The 27,638-nt window shown below is 44.6% G+C and overlaps 2 protein-coding genes across 2 annotated transcripts in view; one reads left to right on the forward strand and one right to left on the reverse strand.

Annotated features, from left to right (window-relative positions):
* igsf3 (immunoglobulin superfamily, member 3) overlaps window positions 1–16,314 on the forward strand; it is a 63,815-nt gene extending 47,501 nt beyond the window's left edge. Inside the window, exons 6-9 of the mRNA XM_010749690.3 lie at window positions 1,288–1,713; window positions 11,875–12,285; window positions 13,965–14,411; window positions 14,924–16,314. Of these exons, the coding sequence (XP_010747992.3) occupies window positions 1,288–1,713; window positions 11,875–12,285; window positions 13,965–14,411; window positions 14,924–15,174 (1,535 nt within the window). The 3' untranslated portion in view covers window positions 15,175–16,314. The remainder of the gene's footprint in view (window positions 1–1,287; window positions 1,714–11,874; window positions 12,286–13,964; window positions 14,412–14,923) is intronic.
* An 8,937-nt stretch (window positions 16,315–25,251) lies between these two features.
* The window catches only part of rpe (ribulose-5-phosphate-3-epimerase), a 5,291-nt gene continuing 2,904 nt past the window's right edge, over window positions 25,252–27,638 (reverse strand). Inside the window, exons 5-6 of the mRNA XM_019263119.2 lie at window positions 25,820–25,906; window positions 25,252–25,736 (exon numbers count right to left, since the gene is read on the reverse strand). Of these exons, the coding sequence (XP_019118664.1) occupies window positions 25,614–25,736; window positions 25,820–25,906 (210 nt within the window). The 3' untranslated portion in view covers window positions 25,252–25,613. The remainder of the gene's footprint in view (window positions 25,737–25,819; window positions 25,907–27,638) is intronic.

Below are 27,638 nucleotides of genomic sequence, written 5' to 3' on the forward strand. Positions count from 1 at the left end.
GAGTCTTCTCTCCAGCTGATTGGCTTAAGGGGCCCTCAGGGTGTCTGGGGGTGTACCACTAAGAAACCTATAGACACACACAGTCTCCCACAAGCACAACGCAACAAACTCATTCATGTTTGTTCTCACAAACAAAAAAACGCTGAGTTGTAATGGGAAAAACGGATCGCTCTTTTCTGTCATCGAGGCAGGCGGACATGAATGAGGGACATGGATTGGATGGAGGGTTCGGGGGCACAGGCAGATGAGAGATAAAGTGAGAGAGGGAGAGTTATTGTCTATTAGAGAGTTATGGCCCCAGGCGGCTGTCCCAGCGGTAGCCAAGTCTGGACAGAAAGCCATTGATTACACACCCTGAAGGACACCGGGGGTGATGGCTGTCAGAGGAAGAGAGGGGATGAGCGACGGAGAGAGAAAGTGATGGAGCTGTTGACAAGCGCATAATGGAGAGATCTGCAAAGTCTCAAGGAAATGAATTATCTGATGATAAAAAAAAAACAGACTTCAACCCCATTTTCACCTCCTTCTTTTTTTATCTGTGTCTTTCCCATATTTGAGCTCAATCATTCATGTTCATTTGAAATGCCCCGAAATAGGCAGGTTATTATAGGCCCGTGGAGAACCGTGGAGGGACTCTTCTTTATTCAGTCTCTCCCTCATGACTCTCTTGCTTCCCAGTGTGGACGCATCTTGGCAATAATATATAGAGTTGGGTGAATGTTTCTCAGCGTAATGAGGATAGTTTAGGCTTGGCAAGAAGTTGGGCGTAGATCGAACATCGGCGCTTAGAGGGAATCTCTCCCCTGGGTTCTCTTTGTTGCATCACCCATTCATTTTGAAGCGCAGTCTCACAGCCAAGCGCACAAACTCCTACTCCGACACGAGCAGAGAGTAGTACATACATACACATACGCATGCATAACCTAAATGGCATTCTTTTGGCCGTGATGACGGAGGGAAAATTGCTTGTGCAGATTGATAACTGCATTACCAAGACATCAGTGCACTTAAAGTAAATACTATCTGTATTTTGTTCCAGCGCGGGGCTTTGTTCCTCTTGGTGGCCATGCTTAAAAGCAAAAGTTGCTTCCGAGGAAAACAATTATGAACCCCCTACATCATTTGCTGAGCTCTAAACTTTCAGAGAGCAGACTCAGGCTGTGTTGTTGCTATTATGTGGAAGCAGCAGTGCTCTTATGTTTCAAGGATCCATCATTACTCAAATAAAAAGGCCCTTTTTTCTATCTGATGTCCTAACATCCCCTCTCCTGTTCTCCCACCATCTAGAGTCCTCCTTCATGGTGTCGGCCTCATCGCGGACACCATCAGTCACCTTCGGCGACTCCTTTGACCTCCTGTGCCTGGTGAAGCCTCGCCACAACCCCCGCGTCCCCACCTCCGTCACCTGGCGCTTCATGCCGGCTGGCACAGAAACGGACGGCGAGGATCAGGGAGAGTTCAAAGACCTGGTGACTTTCACCCACGAGGGCACATTGCAGTGGGGGGAGCAGCTGCTGGGGCTTGGCACGCGCACCACGGTGGACCGCTCCCACTCCAACACCAATTTTCGACTGTCAGTGACCCGGGCAGGTCGTCGCGAGGCAGGGAAGTACCAGTGCACCGCCGTCCTGTGGAGGAGGAACTACGACAACAGCTTGAGCAGAGTAGCCAACCGCACTTCCAACCTGCTCGGCATCAGTGTCCTACAGCCAGGTAACGCTGCATGGCTGCTCGCCAGCCAGACACACACCTAATTGGAACAGACACCGGACCAGCACACAAACGGGGATAAACACAGGTTCACACACACACACACACACAGTCACACACATACACATCAAGTAAATTCAGGAGAGCTTAGAGGATTTCTGCCTGCTCTAATTGCTGTGTGTGTGTGTGTGTGTGTGTGTGTGTGTGTGTGTGTGCGGTGCAGGGTGGAGACTCCTAATGGAGCGCAGTGAATGGATTGCTAAATATCCCACTGGAAGAGAAAAGCTGAGTGAAAGAGGTAGAATATTAGGAAGGAAAGGATAGGAGGGGGGGGACAGAGCGAGAAAGAGAGTGATAAAGAGAGCGATCTGTCCTTGGACCTTTTTCCTCAGCGGAGGCATTAAACTGTCTATGCTGCTCTCATTGGCCCACTGTGGTCCACACTCTCTCTCACACACACACACACACACAAAAACCACACAACCAACCAAGTCAGACACAGCCCAATTAGTGGCTGAACACGAACAACAAACAACACACAGACACACAAGACACACACTGGCCCAATTTAGCCCAGTCTGGTGTGCCTCTACACTATGATACTTCATTTATTCAGGTGAAGGTGCCTGAGGCAGATACTCATCCTGCTGATAAAATAAATATATATAAAAATAAATAAAAAACGCCATCTGGCTTTCAAAGCGGTCCAACAAAAGAATTTGTGAAAGCTGGTCCAGATTTAGTCGTGATGAATATGAAAATCTTGGGGTGGGTGTGACGGAAAGAAGATTTTCTAAAATGCCAAATGTTTGTATGTTGTGTTATATTCGTGATCGCGGAAGCTCGTGTTGCTTCCATCCTCAGGTGAGCGTTAAGTAAGATGCCGTATTGAGTTCCGAGGCAGACTGCGGTGATCAATAACGCTTTAAAAGTGAGCAAGTTGAATGTAGTCACATGCACAGTATATACAGTCTCTCATTCCCTGCTGCTATTGATTCAGATACACACACACAAATGCAAACCGATGTAAACAGACTCTCTCTTACACACACTCCTTGACTTGAATGTGCTCTGACCTTAACCATTCACGCAGAACACACAGCGTCCAGGAGTTATTTGGAAATCGTCTTATCATCCTGAACGCTCATTTACCTCCCCTCTCACGTCCAGTTTTACACTGTTCATCCTTAACCAGAAAACATCTTAAAACACACACACACACATTTTGCAGACGAATGAATGCCGGGGTCCGCCTCCCACCTCGTTTTCTTGCAGCATCTCCAAGGCAAAGTGATCAGTTACCTTGGTAATGCCATCAGTAACCGTGACAATGTGATCAGTTGCCGACTGAAAGCCAATCAGTAACCATAACGGTGCAATCATTCTGTGTGTAAGGGCACTATCTCACAGGGGAAGGCGAGTGAGTAATTCCTTCTTATCTTATTGGCTGGGCCGTGGGCTGGCGCAGTCCCCTGGTCATGCTGTGTACGTCTCCTCTACCTCCTGTCTTTATTATTATTATTAATTTTTGGGGGGGTTGTGCAGTCAGACCTTCATTTAGACTGATGATTCATTTGTCAGAATATAGGACGTCTCTCTCTGCCTCACGCCTCTCCTCCCCATCTGCTTCCCCCCCTGTCTCTGTTCCTAAAATGTTAACCACTCCTGGCTAAACGGGCGCCTGTCATTTTAAGTTCCTTTCTCAAAAAGTGGGATAAAGAGGAGTGTGTGTGTGTGTGTGTGTGTGTGTGTAATGAGGTGTGAGTAAACACAGCGTCCGACCAGATCCATAATTGAGAGACCTTAAATCATGCTTCCATAGGTACCTGCTCAATATGCATGAGCCGCCGCCACAGCATTACGCATACTTGTGTGCATGGCTACGTTCCTGCATGAATGCCCCCTGCAACCGTGGCTCTCTTGTGATGTGCTTTCTGAAAGCTTTCATATGCTTACTATGCATATATACAAGAAGTCTACGCTCACCCCCCGATGCCCACGACACAACAGCAGAACTGTTTTTCCTCAGCATTTGGACGCTCCATTACCAGCATCTTGCATTCAGTAGAAAAGACACATGTATATGTGGGTGTGTGTGTGTGAGAGTGCCTAATGTAAGCAAATGCAGAATGGCGTTCCTCATTAAATCATTGTAGAGCTTCCAAAGCGAGTTTGAGAGTGAAACACAGCATCAGAAACGGCGCCCTTGATCCAACATCCGTCTATCTTAGATCGGCAGAAGCGAAACGTTGGATGTAGATAAAAGTTGAGCCGAACACGCACAGAGGCAGTCAAGTCTGTCAGCGTGATGTTTCCGTCAAATGAGCCGAGGGTGCCTGTAGCCCCAACCCAAGCCTACTTCCTGTTCCAGATTGCATTAGCAGCTCAGTGCCTGCGTCCAAGTCCCACGGGTCATATCAGAGGAGTTCACCACCCTATCTGCTCTCTCTCACACACACACACAGAATATTTTTATGTTCCTTGTGAGGGCAACTTTATGCAGCGGCTTGGTTTGAATTTTCCACCACAGGCTTCATACACTGAACCAGGAGTACACACAAACATGGAGTACACACTGAGAGAGACAGAGACGAGGAGGAGGAGGAGACCTCGTAGAGCAAAAAGTGTAATTATCTCACGATAGAACACGATTCAATATTAGCCCTCACAGCGGAGGATCTCCACAAACACACACAAAAAACATAAACACACGGTACATAGGTCCACATACAGCAATATTGGATTTCACCTGATTGAGTTTTCTCTTTGTCTCTTTCCTGAAATGCAATAAAGGCAAACACATGTTCAGCATGGCAGATCACCAGGGAAGCCTCAGTCTCTACAACGCAATCTAATATCATCTACTCATAACTCACACTACACACACACACACACGTACAAAAACACACACTCTTCATCTCCCCAACACACACACATACGCGCGCACGCGCAGAACACACGCAAAACTAATTATACCGAATCTTCCCTAATGGAACCAGAGTTTAGATTAATGATGGTTTGGGGAGTTCAATACATTTTTCTCATCATTCGAGTGTGTGCATGTGCACTTCTGTGTGTGTGTGTGTGTGTGTGTGTGTGTGTGTGTGTGTGTGGCACGCGCAGTAAGATATTAAGACCGTCTGGTTATTGGCTGAGCTGGAATGATGATGATGGTGGTGGTGATGATGGAGAGGGGAGGGAGCGGGGTTGTCCCACTTTGAGTTTCTCCTCAGCACACCTACGCTCGCCTGGCTACCTCTCACTCACATGTTCAAACATCACGACTGCTTTTGCTTATTATCATCATCCCCCCCCCTCTCCTGTTTGGCTCCTCTCCTTTTGAATTAAGAGGATATATGCTTCCTACTTTATCCCGTACTACCTTGTACACTCTGTCTCTTCTCGCAGATAGTTCTTGAGGGTATATTCCCATTTTAATACGGGCTGGCACGAGCAGATGTTGCATGTGCTCTCCTTTCATGCCAGCAGAGCACTTGCCACCTCGTCGTTATTGATAGCAGCGGCTTCATCGCGGTGATTGGAGATTCCCGCTTATCAGGGCATGGATAGTAGCTGTCTGTCTTCATTAGTGCTCTGGCCTTACCACGTTCATGTCCTCCGTCCTCATTCCCACTCCATCTCTTTCTACATTTTCTTCTCGCTCCCCCCTCCCATAAGTCTCTTTTAATGTCTTCTTTCCCCTTCACTCGCACTTAGCTGCATGTTTCCCTCTACGCACGCCCCCAGCTTCTTCCTCACTCTTGTGATTTTTCAATATTTTATAATTCCCCGCTTTCTCGCCTCCTCCTCGTAATTCTCTCGATTATGTTTACATTTTTTTTCTCCAAATAGCTTCTTCACCATTGTCAGTGTTTCATAAATAATACGGATGTGGAAGCTGTACTTGTTTGCACATACAACAGCAGCGTTATCAGAGTGTTATTGGCGGTGTCAGGGTTGTAAATTTGTATTTTTTTTTTATGTGCCCCAGGTTCGGCTGCAGTAGATATAGTTCCGGTTTTGCCCACAAGCTCACCTGAGGCAGCACTCTGTGTTGTGCAACACCGTTTACCCAGCGCATATCCAAATAATCAGAGTGCACCCGCTGCCGCCGCACACACACACACACACACACACACACACACACACACACACACACACACACACACACACACACACACACACAGGGTCATAATGGGTGATAAATGAAGAGCCTTCGAGGGCTGCACTGAAACAGAAAATAATTTCATAAAAGATTTTTGATTAATCACGCCTGTTTCAGAGATTCAAGGTCAGGCTCCTTCTCCCTGTGTCTTCTTCCTCACAGACGCAAACCCCTTTGCACTCTCTCCCGCTCTCTTTCTCATGCAAGAACACGGGCCACATTTTTCTGTCAAATCCAATCTAGGCCTTATTTTCTTGTTGCAGACACAATGAGATTCTCTGTGTTGTGTCCTTCCATCTCTCTTAACCGCCTGCCCCTGTGTGTGTGTGTGCGTGTGCATATATGTGTGCATGCTCGCACGTTTGTGTGCCCTGCTGCTGCTGCTGTTGTAATTGAAGTCGTAACTCAGGGATAGCAACAGTGCTGCTGCTCCCCATGTAAATCAGTGGCTAATAGTAGGAGCAGAGCAGGAGAGGCTCGGCAGTGCTGCCGTGCACGCACGCCAGCCTCAAGCCGGCACTAACTGAATGACCACTGTTCTCTGTGGTTTAATGAGCATAATGTGTTTCATGCTTATTGGCGGAACTGGTTCAGATGCACACACACAGGCACGCACACAGGCACACGGTTCAATCTGATTTTTGACTTTATGCTCTCTGCTCTGTGCCAGCTTCTGCCTCTTCCGGGCCATAAATCTTCCAGAGTTCCCCTCCACTGACCCCACTGTCTTACCACCACCCCCACCCTCCGGCATCCGTTTCCTCCGTCAGGCCAGCCTGCGTCCAGCAGTCACTCTCTCAGACAGGCAGGCAGGCAGGAAGAGGGAGAGTGCAGTCAATGCATCGCTGTGTTCCTACTGATGGTGGAGAATAGGAATATGTATAGGAGGGGGGGGTGGAGGTTGCATGTGCGTGCAGCTCTGTCTGGGCTACGTGCACACAGATCCCCATAATTAGTCCGGTCTTAATGGTATTGTAGGGGGAGCTGGAAAGAGGAGGGATGAGGAGTGGTAATATCCCTCTGACACAATGGGATCATAGATACATCGCAGTCATTAGCATAGAAATTAGGCTCCCAGTTCAGCAGAGGAGCCACTTTTCAGTCAAGGGGGAACCCCATCCCTCATTGCCTCTGACTGGCTGCCTGCTCTGATCTATGCCCCCCCCCACCCCCCTGTGACAGCCAGGTCCATACGGGCCTCTGGGTGTTTTTGTAGTTGCAGATGTTGGCGAGGAGCAGCATGCCAGCCCCAAAGTGAGTTGTTCTGTAGGGGATCAGGGCGCGTCTAAAGCCCTCAGTCCTGACATGCTTGGGGTCCTGGCCGTGGATTAGCCCATGGCTGTGCTAATGTTAACGCTGAAGGCGGAGCAGGCAGCCTTTTTAAGACTATAAGTCCTCTGGAGTGGCGCTTGAGAGACTGCCTGCCGCTTTCCCAAAATCCCCTCAGGAGCATGTTCACAATTTCTGTCTTTTACATCTCTCTTATCTTTTCCGGGTCTCTCTCCTTCCTTCCTTCCTTCTGCACACTCACTCTCACTCCCCTGCTCTTGTAAATATATCTCTTCAGTTTGGTGATATATCCCTAAACTCTTCCACTTTTTCCTCATCCTGTCTTCTTTTTAAAAAAAAAAAAATAAATAAAAACCCAATCCCTCTCTCTGGATCTACCTTTCCGCTTTAATTCATCCCTCTCATCTCTTTTATATCTCTTTCCCCCTCATCTCTTGCCCACTCTGGCCTCCTTCAAACTAAGCAGCATTACATCTGTGGCCCAGCGGATAGGTTGTCAGCTCAGTGGTCATTAAGTACATTTTAGACTATATTTAAAAAAGAGCCAAAATGTTAGCCGGAGACCCCACCAGCACCTCTGCTGTTTCGCAATTCATTTCCACCTCATTATTATTCATGAACCCACAGGTGAGGCTGCTGAATATTCATGCGAGCGTCAGGTGATTAGGCAGAGTGTGATCAGGAGAGACATAGATCATGGTAACACAGAAGGGGAGGGAAGAGGTGATGGCTGGCCCAAAACAAAAAGACATGAGCGGTGAATTAAAGGGGTGAAGCGGACATTTCAACCCTGACGTTTTAGAACCGGTCTTCTATTAAAAGGCTTCACATGGGGCAGCGGCATTAAACAAGAGATTGAATTGAATTTCCTCTGTCGGCAAAGGATAAAGGATAACACTCTTTTGATTTACAATCTCTGGCTGTATTCTCCTCCTCTGAACACTCGGCCAAGCAATTTCCAAGCTCCTTTTGAAGTTCCTCCTAAAATTCTGTGCGAGGCATGCATGCGTGCGCATGAGCTGCGGGTTCGTGTGCGCTGACATGCCACAGTGGCATCCTTATAGTCCTCCTCCTCCCCCCCCCCGGGACTCAAACTTGTTTTCATCTGCTCCGCTTCATAAACAGCGGTTTGTGTCAGTGCGGCTTTTTGGCGCTTGGGGTGCACTTTTCTGCTTTTCTTCTTCATCAAAACTGGTCCGCTGTTTGTAGCCTCTGTGTACTCACCTCCACTGATAAATAAAAGAGGAGCGAAGACAGCTTTGTCTCAACTCTGCCGTTCCTGTAGCTATTAAACGAGACAAATTGGGCACACATAGGAAAGGGGGGGGTGAGACAAGGGTTCAATGAGCCAATTAGTGACTCCACTGTGTGGATTTGTTTGTGTGCTGTAACGACGCTACATGCCCGGCGAACTGCTGAAACGAGTATCTCCAGTGGAGCTGAGATAGTTGTGCGGTAAGAGGCACTCTGTCTGGGTACGGCTCATATCATTACATCTCTATTCAGCCCAATGAAATATCTTCCGTCGCACTTTGTAGAACAAGAATCTGACTTTTAATTAAATTTATGCAGGGTGATGTAAACAAAGGGCTCGGCGCTTGTTTAATTGAGGCTCGCTCTTTCTTTTTTCTTTTTACTGGAATACAAAGATTAGTGAGGTCCTTAAAGGTATCTTAGCTATACCATGTTGTTATTGGAGACAAGGTTGCCCTGGAAACCACAGAGGCAGGTAAAGGGTGGGAGAAGCTGTCAAGATTTATGCTTAAGGTTAACTTCAAATTTATGAGTTTTTATCTGCTGCCTGATTATACAAGGACATTTTCCTCTGGGGGGAAATAAACACACACACACACAAAAAGGAGAACAAAACAAGAAAATAGGAGAAAGTCTGGTGCATATATTTAAAAAAAAATGAGCGTGCAATTTCATTCTCACTGACAGGCATGCGAACTAATGCAGAGCAGTGTGAGCAAGTGTTTTCCAATTATGGATTTGTTTTACTTGTGTGGATGTGCCCTTGAGGCTCATTAAAGAAACACAAGTGGCAAAGAACATGCGATCAAATGTTAAAATAAGTATTGACAGGCATGCGGACAGACCGAAACACAGCACTGCTCACGCTGTTGAGGGGAATTAATGCACATGCAGCCTTGTTAATCATGTATGATTTGAAGTGGAGTGTTCCTTCCCACAGCATATCGAATCTGACGCACATACAAAAACACACTGCATGCACACATCATATAGAATTTTTTAGCCTGTTTTTTTTTTTTTTTCTTTTCTTTTCTTCGACTGCTGGCGTCAGCAGATGCATTGATGTAACTGTGGTAGGACGGCTGTGCCTTTAGCTGGAGGAAGAAACCTCACTCTCGGTGGAAATAGACACGTGTCTGAAGGATGTGACAGGCTGGTCTGTGAAGCGGCTGCTCTCTTACTGAGGAGGATTCAGGAGGGGAGAATTTAAGATTGTTTTGGGGCATATGAAGTATTTCCTTTTCCTCCTTTTCTGCCAGTTGCTCTTCAGTTTTATTAGTCCCCCCCCCCCTGTCACCGCTTGAGTGAGTGTAGTTATAATAACTCAATAAAGCTCATGATGCTGCCTAATAGGGCTTGATTAATTAGCCTGTTCTAGCTTTGAAAAGGAATTTCTGTAAACCGTGATGTACGGCAACAGGCTTTCAAGCCCCCAGCTTCTTTTGGCTTCAAACTTCAAATAGGAGCAGCCCAGAATTGCTTTGTCCTGTGCCAATCCAATCCTGCACGGTTCCACTTCAGGAGGTTCAGAGGTAATTCTCCCACAAAAAAAATGATTGCCAGGATTCTGCGGGGCTCGGCAGTAATTCCGGATGGGGAGATTGTCAGGCTTCCTACCAAGTCTCTAGTGGGTACAGAGGCAACGATGATGACTAATTTGAGATGCTAGTTCGAAATGATGCCGCACAGCGGTGTTGTTGGTCTGGTGACGCCTCGCAGCCGTGCATCTTTTTTTGACATTTGCAACCCAACGTGTGTATACTGTATGTACAGTGCAAACGAATCACAAACACGGCGAACATTTGAAGGTTGTACGGGCAATCTGTGGATAATGGTGAGGTTTTTTTTCTAGGCAGATGGCTGTGACCCTAGGCAGTCAATCAGTCAGTCAGTCATAGCAAAGCATAGTGTGAGCTGGGAGGGGTACATGAAATCAGAGATGCAGAAGGTTGTTTAAGAACGCAGGAGAAGCATAGAGAGGAAAATGAAAGATTGATGACAACTTTATTAACCAGACCTGCTTAATACGACTGTATATTCCCGATCAAGGCTGGATATTGTTTTAAATTTTTTGTGCCAAATATGATACCTCTGTTTTGGCACCACAAAAATACTTCTATACGAATAAGTGGAAGAAGCGTATGGATGCTGTATACTTGTGATAAATATGTATTTGCAAAGTTAGACTGCATTGCAATATTTATGCAGTGCGTTTTATTGGAGCTAATTTACATTCCACAAAGCTCCCCTCTTTATTTATTGGTTGTCAGGTGCGCTCGCAAATCATCCGATATGTGTGTTCATTCTGGCAGACATCTGTTCTCTGATCCAGAAATAGGTGTTCCACTCTCATTTTGGTGGGAAGGGGCGGCAAAATGACATCCCGCAAGTTGCATGTCTGCCGCTGAGCTCAATTAAGGGAATTTGTTTCCCTAAATTGGGCTTAGCCAAGAAACAACTCTTGGCTCGCTGTCAGTCATGTACCGACACTCGAAAGTGCTACCAATCAAATTGTTATTGCGTACACTCAAGATCGCTGCCGATAGAGGTGTTGTGAGCAGTTTTGTGCAGTGTGGTATTTGTTTGAGTGCGGGTAAATACCTCTGTGATTATGATTCACTCCTGAATCTTCTGAATCTCTTTAAAATTTAATTTGATTTGATTGCTTGAGACAAATCTTCATTATCTAATATTGATCTCAACTCCTTCAAGATCTCCTGAAGAAGTAGCCATGTGGTCGTATATATACTGCTGAATCTAAAAAAAATAAACGGCAGGTCTTATTGGATGAAAAATGAACTAATCCTTCCCCCAAGCATTTGACAGCAGGACCCTGGTCGCGGTCACACCTGATGTACCTGCAGCTAATCCCATCCCGCAACCGATGTCGCTGTAACCAATCCTGTCAGAGCACTCAGGGCAGCCTCGGCTCCCTTCCTGACATCTTAGTCACACCTCTATATCGTCTCCTCCTTTTATCTATCTGCTCTCTTCTCGTCCTTGTTTGACTTTATAAATGCATTCCTTCTCTTTGCTTTCTTTCCTGGCAGACTGACAGACCCCCTGCCCTGCTTTTGTCTTGTATGTTACCTAATTATATCCACAGACCTGCTTTACAATGCACCGCCCGCTCTTTCTCCAGTGTCTCTTCAAGCGTTCTGCATCTTATCTTACATTTCTACCATGATACCAACAGACCTCTCCCATCCACTGGGCTTTGATTTGACATTTCCTCCTTCCTCCTTTCTATTTGTCACCTGCCTTACCTTCCCACGCACCACTATCTTTTCCTGCCCTGCTGCCACCAGAAATAAACCCAGCTCCGGGTCGTCTGTCACAAAATACAGATTGCATTGTGTACCTGTCACCGGCATTCACATTTTCCTGCACCCGATGCAACGAATGTCTTCTCCTTCCCTCCTCCTGAACCCCCTCTTTTCCTAAATCTGTTGCAGAGAGCAAGCTGCGAGTGCAAAAGACCAACCAGTCTCAGGTGTACCTGGAGGACAGCCGTGTCAGGATCAACTGCTCCATCGCCTCTCAGACCAGCCAGGACTCCCAGCACGCCGTGCTGTGGTACGTGAAGCGCGCCAGCGGTTCAGAGGCCGACGAACTCCTGCTGAGAATCGAACGCTCGGGGGCATTCGAGTATGGCGCCTACGCAGACGAGGAGAGGCTGCGGCGCAGAGTGCAGGCTGAGAGGTTGTCACCCCGTCTCTATGTGCTGACGCTGAACAGGGCGGAGAACAGCGATTCCGGGACTTATTACTGCCTGGTGGAAGAGTGGCTGAGCGATCCAGATGGAGCCTGGTATCGACTCGCCAGGGAGTCATCGGGGTTCACGCAGGTTCTGGTCAAACAGCCAGGTGAGCAAGCGGTCAGGAGTGTTGTTGTCTTTAACAAAATGAATATTTATGCCCTCTGCAGGAAAGCAGCAGCTGCCTCTTTAGCCCTGCATGCTATCCTGCTGTACATTATTGACCTAGTACCCCCCTCCTATTACGCGGCACCTTGCCTCCCTCTTCCCACACGCTCTGCTCAAGGCCGTCTCGCTCTCGTGACCTTACACCCGCCTCGGGCAGAGCTCAGGTGGCAAAAAATGGGGTTGAAGTCATGCCAGCTGTCATATGCTATGCCAGAGGGCAGAGCCTGGTTCACACAGAGAACCTAATCCTCTCGTGTAGCACTCCAAAATGTGTTATGTACCTACTGTATATACTGCCACCCAAACTTTGACATATTCTCTTACCGCAAACTTGTTTCCCCTTGCCTACAATCAAACTCCATGCCCCCTAAATGCAAATGAATAATAACCAGCCCCATCCATCCTCGACATGCTCTTTAGTTGTATGAATATATTTGTCACACCGGCTGAAGGTGTTCTTCTGCAAGGTGTCCTGTTTATAATGCAGAGTGAAATCCCTGATATGGCATCTTTCCAACTCGGAAGGTGTGGATCAAAATGTCTGGTCACGAGCCAACAGGGCAGAAGAAAACATAGACGGTGAACACAAGACGCCGCTCAAACATTAATTGAGCACGTACAAAGAGAATATGTGCATTTTAGATTAGATCAGATTAGATTAGATTACTTTGTGTAGGGCATCGATTACTTTCATGCTTCAGATAAGATTCACCTCTGATTGAAAAAGTGAACACATGCTTGTGTGCGGAGGCTCATCTAGGAACTGGGTTATTATTAAATACTTCATCGGTAACTGAAGTTTATTATTTATAGCCAGTAAGGTTTTCAATTTTAATGATACATAAACATCTACATAAGATGAATAGAAAGTGCTGTATAAACATAATGGATATTCATCAAGGTGCTAAAAAATGCATCCACCTAGGAAGTCATCCAGAAATCTGCTTGTCGGGAGGAAAGATGAGAGGAGTTTGTGTGCCAGTACTTTTTTTCTTATTTATTTATTTTTTTCTCTCGCTCTCCCGCTGTCCTTTCTGCTTTTCGTTTTGCTTTAACAAGAAGGACCGTTCCAAACAGTGTGAGAGGAGCCCGAGCGAGACAGGTCTTTACTGTCATTCTTTTTTTAACTGGGTCATTGTACCGCCGTCTGAAGGGTTGAAGCATACCCTTACAGACAGACAGATAGATAGACACGCTAGCCTTGGGGCAGGATCTAACCTGGCTGGAAAGCTTGAAAGACCGGTGATGGCTGTGGGCAGCGCTGTGGGATTTATTTATTTCTGCACATTTTGAAAAGTTTGTGTGCAGAATCATTTGTTGGCTGTTCATTTGAATATTTCAATTTAGGAATGCAACCAGCAGTTATCTAAATCATCTAATAATATCCTGATTTATTAGATTTTTCTCAGTTACTTTGTGTACAAAATGGCACAATCTTAAGCCAACAGAGATTGACATGCTTGCTTTTTCAAATCCATAAACTGACTAATCATCTCAGCTTTAGTTAAAATAGATTCTCTCTGACTAAACATTCTGACTTGTGTCTGCAATCCACAAGAAATACTCAACCATTCCATGACACGACGTGTTCCTCTTTCTCATCTTCTCGGACCTCTGCAGAGGTTCGATTGCAGGTGGAGGAAATGGATTCAAACGTGACGGTGGAGGAGTCCGGCTCCATCCGATTGGGCTGTAGCATTCCTTCCCAGTCATCCCGAGACTCCCGCTTCTCCGTCTCCTGGTACGTGGAGCGCTCGGGTGACGAGGACGACGAGGAGCAGCTGGGTGACGAAGAGAAAGAGCGGGAGTGTGTGTTCTCCATCGGCCATGATGCTGTTTTCGGGAATGGAAACTGCAGTCCCAGGGAGGAGGCGGGGCCAAATTCTCGCCTGCAGTTTGAGAGGATGACCTCCGACCAGTACAGCCTGACCATTCAAGGCGCCCGGCCAACAGACGCGGGCCGGTACTCCTGCCATGTAGAGGAGTGGCTACTCAACCCGCGCAATGCATGGTACCGCCTGACCACCAACAACTCTGGGTTCACTACCGTCAATGTAGTGCAACAAGGTAGGACTTTAATTAACTAAAGCTCTCTGGGTATAGGTGAAACTGCACACTGTGCTTGTAACAGTGGCTGTCTTCTTTATATTTTACTTGCAACCGAAGACCAGAGATGTTCGCAGATAGCACAAGATGTAATTAACTGCAGCTTCTTTGGATGTTATGTCTCACCGTATATATCTTGTCACATTGTCAGCACGTGTAACTAGAGGATATTACAGGCCAATTAAGAAGCTCTCAGATACACATGATACATGTCTTCCCTGCCTTGCATGATCTTGCCTCTCCGGGTTGCAGCATTTATTTTGAAGATAGGAGCAAGCTAAGTTAAAAGCAGAGCCGAGAGAGGGCCACCCACTGTTAACCACTAACGCTGAGTGATTAATGGGGTCAAGAGCGGTGCTTGGATCTAAAGATGTCAAATGCATTCACCGCAAGTGTCAACAACTAGATGGATTTTATTTATTCCACGCGAGTACAATTTCAGTCTGTAGTAGCTTTTCTTTGTCTGTCAACAGTGTCCACGCTCCAGTCAGTGGTGTGCTCCAACGACTCCCTCTTCTACTTCGTCTTCTTCTACCCCTTCCCCATCTTCGGCATCCTCCTCATCGCCTTGCTGCTGGTGCGCTACAAGAGCCGGAACAACAGCAAGAGCCAAGAAGGCAAGAACGGCGCCCCGCTCCTGTGGATTAAAGAACCACACCTCAGTTACTCGCCCACTTGTCTGGACCCGCCCGCGCTCAGCCTACACCCCGGCTCCGTCGACTAAGCGAGGGGCCCGCACCCTCGCCCCCTGCCTCGCGTACGTCGCGGATACAGCCAACACAATGCCAGGGAGCAGATCTGGACTCCACCTTCAGACCTTACTGTCGTTCACTGCTGTGTTGAATTAGTCAATCAGTTGATCAGTTTTAAAAATTCCTACCCTGGTGGCTGCCTGTTTTATGTTAACAACGGTGTGTGTTTGTGTGTGTGTATGGGTGTGCGTGCGTGGACTAGAGTCGGTGTGCCATGTTAGCACGATTTAATTGTACGAGTGCGAACTGAAGGTTGAGAGAGAATCACAAGCCTCTCACATTTTTTTGTTTTTGTTTTCTGTGAAACATAATCTCATAGCTGCATTTTGATTTTTATTACTCTGAATACTTGTCTATTTTTCAAAAGAGGGAAAAAAACAACAAAAAAAAAACAAACTGCGCACACGGAGATCACCGGCCAATCCGGGAAGAACATTTTAAGAGAAGGAACTCTATCTAAACGACTCCGGCACTGAGTGGATGCCAAAAAAAAGTCTCAGCACTGATCCAAGAGCAGCCACAGCCTGGCCCACTATGTTGGTTGCCATAGTGATTCTCTGCGCCCACTGACTCAGTAGCTGATGACTTGGTTGCCAGCCTGCATAGAGACAAAGGCAAGGACACACAAGCCTGTGTCCTAAAGTGAGGATGTGTGTATGTGTGTTGGCCCACCTGCCTCTACAATGAATTTGCCTTGGCAGACAGAAACAGGTCCTCGTGCGCCACTTAAACACTGCCAGACACTCTGGCCTTAGTGAGAGACTGCCCCGCTCCTCTATCCTCCACCTCCTCTCTGAAAAGAGACAGCGAAGGAAAGAGAGGGAGGGACGTCGGAAATGATGGAGAATAAATGAACAGTCCTCTCCTGCTGAAGATATACTTAATTTAACATAAGGGATTTTTTTTTTTAGTGTCCTCTGCAGCTACTGTTTGAAGTTTTAAAGAGAGAGGGTGGGGAGTAAAAGCTGATTGGTTATGAGGCAGATTGTAAATATGTCTGCCCACCTCCTGCTGTGGGTTTATGGGCCTTGTGGGCAAAAGGGCAATTTTTACACTCATATTAAATCTGTTGAATTGTCCTGCTTAAATTACACAGTGTAGGTTATTGACTTAAATTAAATTCTTGCACATTCTTTTTTTTTTTTCAAGTTGCCCAGTATAAACACCCCGTCCTGTCTTTAAAAGATATCAGAAGTTCAAAAAAAATAAAAATAAAAATGCATATTAGTTTGAAAAACTAATAAACTAATTGATTTAAAGGCCACACTGAAGATTATTATGTGTAGATGTGGAGTGAAGCCTTCACATCATAAGAAAACAAAGTTTGATGGGCGTGAGCAAAATGTTTGATTTTTTTTTTCTGTTTTATTTTAAAGATTTTTCTATTTATTGTTTTATACTACTTTGCATAGCTTTGTAAGATTTTTCTTTTTTTTTTTTGCTTTGAAATTCTCTAAGAACTGTGCTGCTTGTGTTGCCAGGCAACTGCACCAAGCAGATTATGTCAATAGCCTGTGTGTTGGCAATGTGGTAGATGTAGAAATGCTAGATTTGTCCTGCGCATTGCAGTCTGTAGCATTTCATACCAGATTGTCAAGTTTGGTCAGTGTCAGAACACTGTATATCTATAACTATAATGAAAACTAACTTGTGGCTTTACGTGTACGATAGATGAAACAGACGAGTCACACAAAAATGAATTCACTTGATGCTTTTTTGCTTGAGTCGCGTTTATTTAGTGAAATGTGATGTAACACCTAGGTAGGATGTTTGATCAAAGACAGCTGAAGCTGGACTGTTGAAACGTCTTCTAATCACGGATTCTAGCTTGAAGGCGTTCTCCTCGGCTCCCCTGACGCAAGGCAGAAGGGTTGGAAATCTGTGTCACCTTCCCTGGAATGCAACTGTCAGGAGAGGTGTGAAATCTTCTCTTATACCCAACCCTGGTCCCTAACCCTTTCACTGCCAGACTGGACATGAAAAACTCTTTTGAAAAAACTTGACATCGTTGTCTCAATCGTGTCAACATGTATATTGCATGACAATACTGCAGGAGGAATTTTGATGTTTTGTAAACTTTGAACTCTTTTGAGCATTGTGTTTGTGTGACAGAGCAATGCCCATATATCCCCCACCACCACTCCCCCACCACCACCACCACCACCGCCCGCCCGACTTCCTGAGCCAAGAGTCAACACGAAGCCCGCTCCCTCCCTCGCCATTTTACGATATCTGACTGCCAATTCCAGATGCCCCCTTTTGAACCTGTGAAGTAATCTATTTCAAGAATGGGTGTTGTGGAGACTGTGTTTGATATTATTGCTCATATTTGTCTTTTTAATGCTTTGCTTTTATGCAGCACTTCATTAAACAGATTTATGTCAAAGCCAAACGTACGTAGCTGATACTGACACGAGCCGCTGAGTTCTGAGATTGTCCTTCGCCGTTCTTCAAGGTAACCGGTCCGTTTTCGAGTATACAAAAAAAAAAAACAGGCTCATCGATTAGCTGCCCGTCCACTCATTATAATCTTGTGTCTACAAGTGTTTTCACAGTAGCGGTATTGATTTGAATAAATCATCTTCAGCAGAGAATTGGGATAGTGTGTGTGCATATCCAACCTCAGTTGGCTGCAAGGACAAAAAGCGACACACACAATGAAAAAAGGGGATAAGTAGTACAAAGACACACAAAGACGCCGAAAACTCCCAAGCTCCCAACTTGTTAATGAGGCAACGACCAGCAAAGTCTGCGTCAGGCAAACTTTCACGTTAGAGGAAAAACAAAGTGACAACTCCGACTAGACGGCGCCGAAAGTATAAAACCACCACATACATAAACTCACATGGCAACCGTGCTAAATTAACTCCTCGTTGTAGGGGGGAGTTGTCATGTTTTCCTCACACATGGACGCTTGCCTAACCCTGGTGGCCCAAGTGTTGCCTCATTAAACTGCAATATTCAACGTATGGACTACCTCTCTTTTTCCAATATAAACAGTCTTTAACCTCCCGTTGCTACATGTGACTTGATAATGCAAGTCGAAGGTATATATATATTTATATATCAGAACTGCAGGAAAGCCCTGCTGTGCAGTTTCAGCCCCCGGTATCACCAGGAATAATTGATGGAGCTGTTGGTGATTTGACAGTAATGGTTGCATGTCTTATTGACTTGCATTCACATTGGCAGTAAATGCTAATAGGGAAGCTGATTTCAGTTTTTCATGAGCAAAACTACATGAGCTTGTTTGTCGGTTGAATGATTGCCTTTTTATAAATCTTGAACATTCCCAGGTTGTTTAAATGGCGCCACTATAAATCAAAATCTGAGATTTAATTCATGTGAAATTGATGACTTCTAGCCAGGAAGCGCAGGGCGTGGATGTCACGACTCCGCCGCCATCGTCGGAGCTGGACAGTCGATACTGGATGGTGTTTTTTTTTATTTTTTAGTAGTAAAAATATTAATGCTGCCTCCCCAAGATTCCTCCAGACGTTCTGACAGTGTTGTAGCTGCGTTTTGAGGGCTGCATGTTTTGGCTGTGTGCTGGCTCCAGATTTAGGTGTAAAATAGTTTTGTGGTGATGTTTTCAGTTCAGCCAGTGATGCTTTATTTTCAGTGATGTATTTTTATATGACCATGGTTTGTTTTTGTTTCTTTTCTTTTTTTTTTTTTCCTTTTGTTATCCTATCGAATAGTTGCCATCGTGACCATTTAAAAAAAGGCACTTTGCTATTGTCAGTTTATTGCAATAAAATACATTCAGTGCATCTTCCTGTTTTCCTTTCAAACCCATATGCGTTTTGCAGTATTTGGAGATTATTCAAACAACATATCGATCCAATTTTCTGACAACTACCAGCACCCTTCCAAACCGTTTAGTTCTGCTTTAACTATATACTTACTCGAGGTCAATGCCCTGCAGGCAGCGCTGTCTTGTTGAGTCCGCGTGGGTTTTCGACCTCTGAGCTCATCAACAACGTGAGGGTTTATTTACTCTGCATGTTCAGCTGGGTGTGTGTGTGTGTGTGTGTGTGTGTGTGTGTGTGTGTGTGTTTTGAGGGGAGAGAGAAGGAATAGGTCAGCATGTCAGAGGATAAATGATGCTTAGAGGGCCTCCTGCAAGTTAACCAGGCACTTTTTTGACAGCCTCAGCAAATCACATCTCACCATTCATAACTCATCCAATGCAGATGGACTCGCTCACTCCTTAAGTATGTGTGTTTTTCTCTCCCTCTCTCACACACACGCAACTTGCAAGGAGTAAAGACTACGTCCTCCACCCGTCCATGCTATTTGTAAGCCTCTGTCATGAATTCATATTAATGCACACATACCCAATGAAGCCAAGAACAAATGCTGCCATCCGTTCCATAACTCATGTTGTCACGAATGGAAAACAGCATTCGGTGCAAGAAAAATCATAGTTTGTGTTTTTGCTTGTGGAGTTGAGTCACTGCATCCTGTTCTGGGCGCTGTGATGCATGCAGGTTCTCCTTGCGAGAGCTTTTGGTCGACTCTTTGACAAAACAATCTGTCTTGACTGAAAGAGCCCTCACATTCAAAGATCTATTGATGCTGCTGGTGCTGATAGCAGGCACACTGATGTTGCTGATGTTATTGTCAGCCAGCTCCATCACAACTTCACAGGATGCAAAAAATGCTCTCCCTTTAAGGAATGTCTTCCTGTCCCACTTTTTCCTCCCCGATTCTTTTTTTCTCTCCCATTTTCTCAAGCGTACACACACCCTACGAGGAAAGATCTGTTTTGCATAAAAGTAAGCAACGCTCAGAAATCCATAGTCCTCACTGAGGATGCAGACACCAGAGGGCACAGACATGGACAGACAGTACTTAACGATCCAGAGCAGCAGGGCAGCATTCAGGCAAATAGATTATTATTTATCACCAGTTAGAGAAGAAGAAGCTTTTTTTTTTTGTTCTCACACTTTCATTGTGTTGAAAAGTCATAACAAGGACAGAGATAAAAAATCGATGAAGATTGTTACAGATCAATAGCATACAGGTGAAGGGAAGGGGGCGATTTCTTATGTATAAAAACATGTTGACTGATCAACAAGCAACGCTCAGCATCCTCTATGTATAAGCAGGACAGATATGTTCTTGTTGCAAGTGGTGATGGCATAAGGAGCTACAGAATTAACAGCTTGCAAAGCGTGACTGGTCTTTTGAGGCGTGTGCACAGCTTGTTGCACTCACCTTAGTATACCACACAGCGCTTTGTATGGTATGAGTCACTGTGATTTGAGCGTGAGTCAATGCGAACGGGGAGAGAAATCGTGTTAATACACAAACTTTAGTGTTCACATCTCAAGTAAGTGCACCGCTTTGAGTAAAGGGGGAATGTAAGTGAGTTAGGAGAGTGGGAGAACAGACGCACCACCTGTGCTGCAGAGGAATGGCACTACAATCTGCTATTGATGTATCAGCAGCGGTTCGTAATCTCCAGGGCAGTGCGATGTGTTTAAAATCTGCTGGAAGAAAAAAAATAAATAAAAATGAAGCAATACTTGCACGTGCTAGTTAAGGCTCTTCATTGGAAAACTGTTTCGAGTTTAACGATGATTATTATGGAAACTGCAGGGCGAAAAACTCATGACTCACACCAACACACCAACTGACATCTAAACAACAAAAACACAGAGGGTCCCACATCATTCATTATGGATTAAAAACACCATGCTGGAATATTCTCATCGCTTCCATATTTGATAAACACTAAGACTGTGTGTGTGCTTCTTCACTTGCTCTGCCTAAGATGAAGTAAACTGATGCTAAGGTTGCTACTAGGCAACCTTCCCCAGGGAGTGCTGCATTTAGTCTCTCTAGTCTCTGAAGCTCCGTGAAAAGGCTGGAGATTCACAACGTCGAGCTAATTAACTGTTTCAGTCATTTGTTTGTGTTTGTTTCATTCTGAATTTTAAATGAACATTTGAATACCTGACAGGTGGGATGTCTGCTGATGTTTTAGAATTTATTAGATACGTTTTTGTCAAGGCCATTTTCTCTTGATCTTTTCTGCTAAAGTCAATCTCGTGTTTGGTCAGTGCACGCAAGGGTGGATTCATGAGATGTATCTGCAATGAACAGGAGCGTATGAAGAGCTTTCTGAAAACACACCTTAGAATCTACAGCAAAGCTATGAGCTCTGAGTCCTCTTTGTCTCAGGCTAAATGAAGACCAAGACTATAGAAATGTGGTCTTGCCTCTGGTCTCAGTCTGGCACAGAGTAGTTGACAGACAGATTAACTGACACTGCCTTCCCTGAAAGCATTGTGAAACACGTGGCTTTGATTTATTGTACAAAACAAAGTACTGACAGCCATTTCCTTGAATCCATCCAAGACCGACTAAGCAGAGTGGTGCCTATATAAAGAAGCAAATCAATAATTATCATCTGTAAGAAAAGATAAGATCATAATATCACCCCACAGTATATGCCTTTAAGCATTTCACACAAGAGTATAATAATCAGGGGCTGAGAAACAACAACGGCAAACAGCTACCCTGTGACCCTGCACCTCCCCATCATAGTTATGATACATACTATATAGCAACATGACGTGCTGGAGGGCAAAGCAAAGAGATGTTTTTGTAATATTATCACAAACAAGTTGTTTTTTTTAATTGTTAATAGGACTATGCAAACTCAATCAGACGAGGCCTCGCTGCATGAGTAAAGGTGGTAACAACAAGAGTGAGCTAATCAGCGATGTGCATCTTGTTCTCCTGTGGGATGCCGAGTAATTATGAATGAGAAGGAGCAGGCGAAGCAAGTTCACTAATGTGCCTTTAGTGCTGAAGATGAGGAGAGAAGAGACATAATTCTACTATATAATGATCCCAGAAAGAAGGGGGGGCGGGGAGGGTGAGTCACGGAGGCAGAGAGAGAAAAGATGGAACAAAATAAATGGCAGCTAAAAGTGCAAGAGAAGGGGTGGTGGGGGGGATAAAAGGAGGGAGGGAATATGAGAATTGCATTACCCTGGGACGAATATCTGCTTCAAACAGTATCTTTGGATGAGCCCGCCGAATTTGACAGCATATAATATACAAAGCTTCCTCATTCAGTGATTCATCTCTAACGATAGTGGATGTGCTTAATGATACTGGTGTCAGGATGTTTTGAGACCCTGGCTGGTGTGAAATATTCACATGTTGATTTTTTTACACCTACTCAAACCAGACGTAGCTGTTTCCTGTAGCGGTGGTGGTGGTGGTGGTGGTAGTGGTGGTGGTGGTGGTGTGTTCCTGTGGGCTCCTGCAGTCCATCAAGAAAAAGCCTTTAGGAGGGATGAGGATCTATCCACCTTCGCTATGTGGTTGTTACACCCTGTGGTACTCTGCCAGAGACTAAAGGCGTTCCCTCACTGCAGCGCTCTGAAGATCAAAAGCGGTACATGTCGACAGTCTGTGACTCATTCTTTTTGAGTAAATCTTTAACCTTAGATATCTGCACTCTTACATTTCCCTTTGTGTGTGTGTGTGTGTGTGTGTTGTTATCTCAAGGCCAAGTGTTTATGCACATCTGACCAATCTACTCTCTGTCCCCCACCACCTATCACTGCTTTTAACTGCAAATGACAGTACCTGTGGAGGTGGTTGTCATGGCACCAGAGTGGCCAATCTTTCATAAGTGACTTTGATGTATAAGTTGAGGCCCAGCATGTGAGATATGTGTGTGCGCCTCTCCCACTCTATCTTCTATACACTTTGCTCGTGCTCATATTTTTCTCTTTCCGCTTTTATAATTTCATAATAAATCAACAAACGACGTGTAAACAGTGCATGACAATCTGGGGAGGAGGGAGGGGGGCACTGTCAATTAACTGATTATGAGACTGCGACATGGCTTAAAGAGTGTGGAGCATGTGTAGGTGCTGACTACTCCCTCACACTGAATTGTGTCCTTGTCTTTGCAAGGCGGCAGTGACACAGGCGTACAAAACGCCTGTCATCATCCATTAGAACAGAAATCGGTCACAAGAGATTCCCTCGTGACGCGCAGACGCATGCATTACACACATTACACACAAAAAAAAAAAACCCTCGTCACGTGCACACACTGTATATGAAGCTCTGTGCACACGAGGATCTGATGAGCAAAAAGCGAGGACATTATCTGCCATTATGTGTGACGTTGAAATGAAAATACAGATTTTAGGCATCAATATTTCAACGGGTCTGTGAATTGCCTCCAAGACATGCACTGCATTATTGAGAACGAGCTGCTTGCAGTTTGAAGTATGTCACGGGTGATTCTCATTGACAGGAGGGATTCTTTCAACAGGCAAAAAGATGAGAGATACTGTAGATGTGTCTTCAGTCTTTGTCTTCTACATTCCAGTCTGGGTTAACAAATGCACCACAACTTTATTAATGTATTGATTTAAATCTACTGACGGTGAGAACATTTGAGGAAAAGTTTGGTATAGTTTAAAGACATTTTCTCAGCAGAGGACCACTCTGCAGTCAGCATCACTGTTCACACTGAGCATGTTCGATGCATTAGAGATTACAGCACTGTTTCCAATCTAGAGCTGCGTGAAGTATGCAGTCATGCTTGCAAATTAATAATATATGCTTACAATTTAATTATACTGTATTATTTCTTAAACTGACTGGGGAGCCCCACCACCCCAAACTACAGGAGATTTTTGTCCAAACTCGCCACCTAGTGTCTGAAAAAAGAAACAACAAGAAAGGAAAAGCCAGTGACACAGCTCGGTTTTAAGTATTAAAGTATCAAAGGCTTAAGTAAAGGTACTTAAGAATTAAGAGCAAAATATGCTCATGGGAAAGTCATATATGGATTACATTATTCGATTGTTATTACTGATAATGTGTAAGGAGTCTTTTCATGATGCATTTGCTCAAGGTGGAGCAAATTTGGACACTTGTTAAATAGTTTAACCCTCATCTCTTAGAATCTCATGTTTTCCATGTAAAATGTTAGTCTCCTCTGTAACTTTATCATTTTAGATGAATAGTACAGTAATTCCTTCTGAAATACAGTGGAGCACATACATTTAAAAATAACATAGAATGGAAAGACACGGTAAAGTACACATGCCTCCAAACTGTATTTAAGTTTAGTACTTGAGTAAATGTTTTTTTTTTTTATACATTATTGCTTTTTATGTGCGTGGTTAGCACAGCAACCTCGCCCGGGGCCTTTCTGTGTGAAGTTTGCATGTTCACCCCGTGTCTATGTTTACATTTATCCAAAGCGACTTACAAAAAGGGGAAAAAAACATGAAAAAATCATGGTACAGTGCAAGTAGGACATGTTAGTGCAGTAATAAGTACTGTGACAGTACCAGACCAGACGAGAAAAGTCTGGTTTGCCTTGAGCGAACAGGTGGCAGAGTCGGACGTCATTCATCGGAGGAGCATGTCTGAGTGGGTTCTCTCTGGCTTCCTTCCACAGTCCAAATACACGAACCTAACAGGTTAATTGGTGACTCTAAATTGCACGTAGGTGTGAGTGTGAATGGTTGTGCCCTGTGATGAGCTGGTGACTTGTCCCGCCTCTCACCCTAAGTCACCTGGGATACGCCACGACCCTGATAAGTGGTTACAGATAATGGATTGATAATGGGCAATACAAAACAGTGTATGTGTCACTTCATAAAAGGACATCATTATAAAGGATATATTAACATACTGAGGTTTTTCAACCTCAAAATAAAAGGACGGGTAGTCTAGTAAGTGTCACCACATCACTGAGAATTAGTAGACTGTACTCATACTAATATAAAAGATCAATGTTTTCAGTAATTTGCTATGTATTTATGCCATATGTACTTCACCAACACTGCAATTTAATAGTATGAACCACACTCAAGGTCAAACTGCAGGATGCACACTTTAATTCTTTTTAATCTTTCAAACCAACTTGTAGTTTGTTAATGGTCTGTTTCAACAGAACAGTGAAAAAGAGCCAAAACTGTTTAATGAGGTATGAAACATGATTTCAGATTAAGTCAAAATAATGACTTAAAAAACTTAAAAGACATATTAAACACAGTGCTACTCGGGTCGTTTTATTTCCATTATTAATGTATACTTGGAACTTACAGTGTAAATCAAATGATTCAGGAATGTTTACAGATATGAGATCAGCGTCACCTCCACCGTCCTCACTTTGAGTTATCTGTTCAGAGAGGAGATTGTGGCAGGACAGGATGAAGTTCAGAGAAAGTTTCATAGAGGCACTGTGCAACTTCGCTCACATCAAAAGTAGATTTGGATTTGGACGTCAGCTCCACAGACCGTGACCCCCTCCCCGCCCCTACTCACAAACTCTACCCCAGAAATGTCTGTTCCACTGGCTGTTGTGTTGCTGGGGACAGGAGGCAGGCAGAGCGTCACAAAGACGAACGTCTCAGCGGTCCAGCGAACGTTTCTGGATTGCTTCAGACACGGCGGTGCGCAGGAGAGCGATGACGGAACGAGGGTCGTCGCTGCCTATCACGGCGCTGCCCGACACGATCATGTTGGCTCCTGCCTGAAGCAAACACGAGCATGAAGGAGACGCTCAAAAAAAATGGACTGAACTAAAGGTGCTTTTATTTTGTTAAGATTCCTTACCTCTGCGCACTTGTGAATTGTATCCGGGCCGACTCCTCCGTCTACTTCAATGTCTAACGAAGGGAACTGACTCCTCAACCAGCTCACCTGGGTCACATGCACAGAAGTAAAAGAGCTCAAAACCGGCTTAACACCATTTATGCAACACGATACTCTGACATTAGCAGGGCCGTGAAATAAAACCATAATAAAACCAAACTCGTAAGACTAGAAAGTAAAACTAGAGTTAGTTTTACATTTTTTACACACGTCTCCCATGTCCAACAAATACACAATGACCTTGTTGAGACATAGTTACTGTTTATACAACTTGTCCATCCTATCCCACAATTATTCTGGCTGAAGGCGGCTCAGTTTGGCCCGCCAGGATCTTGGTCGCAGCTCCTACCAGCTGTCTGAGCTCTGTGCTCTCCAACACGACAACTGCAATGCAGTGCGAACGGAGCACGCATCTGTAATTGCGGTGGCTCGCAGAGAGTTGGCTGGGCGGTTTATTTCTTTTCGTCACAAAAGGTCAACTTGTTTATGTATTCTCCATAGCAGCAAAAAAACATGATTTAGTCAGCGTGCTGCATATTTTGTGTCTGTGCTCTTTTGTTGAAGGTTTTTGGGGATGTGGTAATCATTAGGAAAAGGGAAATTATTGCCATACAGGTGGTTATAATTATGAAGACTTCTTTAACTTTATCTCTCTAGCACTTGCAGCTATCTAACTGCAGCACAACACGGAATCAGTATGTTGCATTTAGTCCACCATGCCTCCATATGAACACCACGCAGTAGTATATCATGTTCAATGTTTGCTACTTACAATACAGGGTTGTTTGAAACCGTGTTCATTTTGTCACCTATTTTTCAATTTAGTCTTAGTCTGTGTCAAAGTTCATTCTTTTACAAATCATTTTTGTTAGTCATATTTTAGTCGACTAAAAGTCTCAAAATTTTAGTCTAGTTTTAGTCAAAAGATTTTAGTATTTTTCTATTTTTATTATTAATTCCAGTTCACCTGTGTTCCACAGCTTACATATTGATTAAATGTCTTGATTGAATTGAATGAATTCATCTCTAATGCAACTTTGCTAAGTGTCTTGTCTGTTGTTTCAATACACACTTGATTTCATTTTTTATATACATTAGAAACACTAATTTTCTTCCAGCACATATTCTTATCCGTCAAAACGAGGCGTTGTGACTTTTTCTCTGCTTCTAAATAATGGAAATGGGACCACACGTCCAGTCTTCTTTTTTCCTTCCGAGCATGATCGCACTGTCCGTACTCCGTGTTTCTCCTGCATGCTGTTTGTTTTCAAGCCACAGGTGCAAGAGCAGCAAGAGGGTATCGAACGTGTGGCCGTGACATTGCCTACAGTAAAAGAACTGCTGGCACAAACACATGACAGCAGGACTGGACTTCCTAGACGAAAACAAGGAGGACGTTTTTGTTCTTGCGTGACATTTTCGTCTTGTTTTTATTTGTCAACAAAAACGCACATTGGCACAATTTTTCGTCAGTGTTTTTAGAACATTGTATCGTCTCATCTTAGTCAAGGGAAAAAGGCTCGTTCACGAACATATTTCGTTTCGTCTGACGACATTAACACTGGTTTGAAAGTCTAGTTTGTGTTGCTGTGGTTGTATTTTTTTTTTTTTAACTCTACCTGTCGTTCATCCTTACCTTGGGCATCATGTCCTCCATGAACTTCTGTCCTCCAAAGCCGGGTTCGACCGTCATCACCAGAGCCATGTCGATCTGGTTAGCCCACGGTGCCAGCTCTTCGACCGTAGTGCCAGGCTTGATGGCCAAACCCACCTGCAAAAC

This window comes from Larimichthys crocea, chromosome XVIII (assembly GCF_000972845.2).
Source record: "Larimichthys crocea isolate SSNF chromosome XVIII, L_crocea_2.0, whole genome shotgun sequence".
NCBI classification, from domain to species: Eukaryota; Metazoa; Chordata; class Actinopteri; family Sciaenidae; genus Larimichthys; species Larimichthys crocea.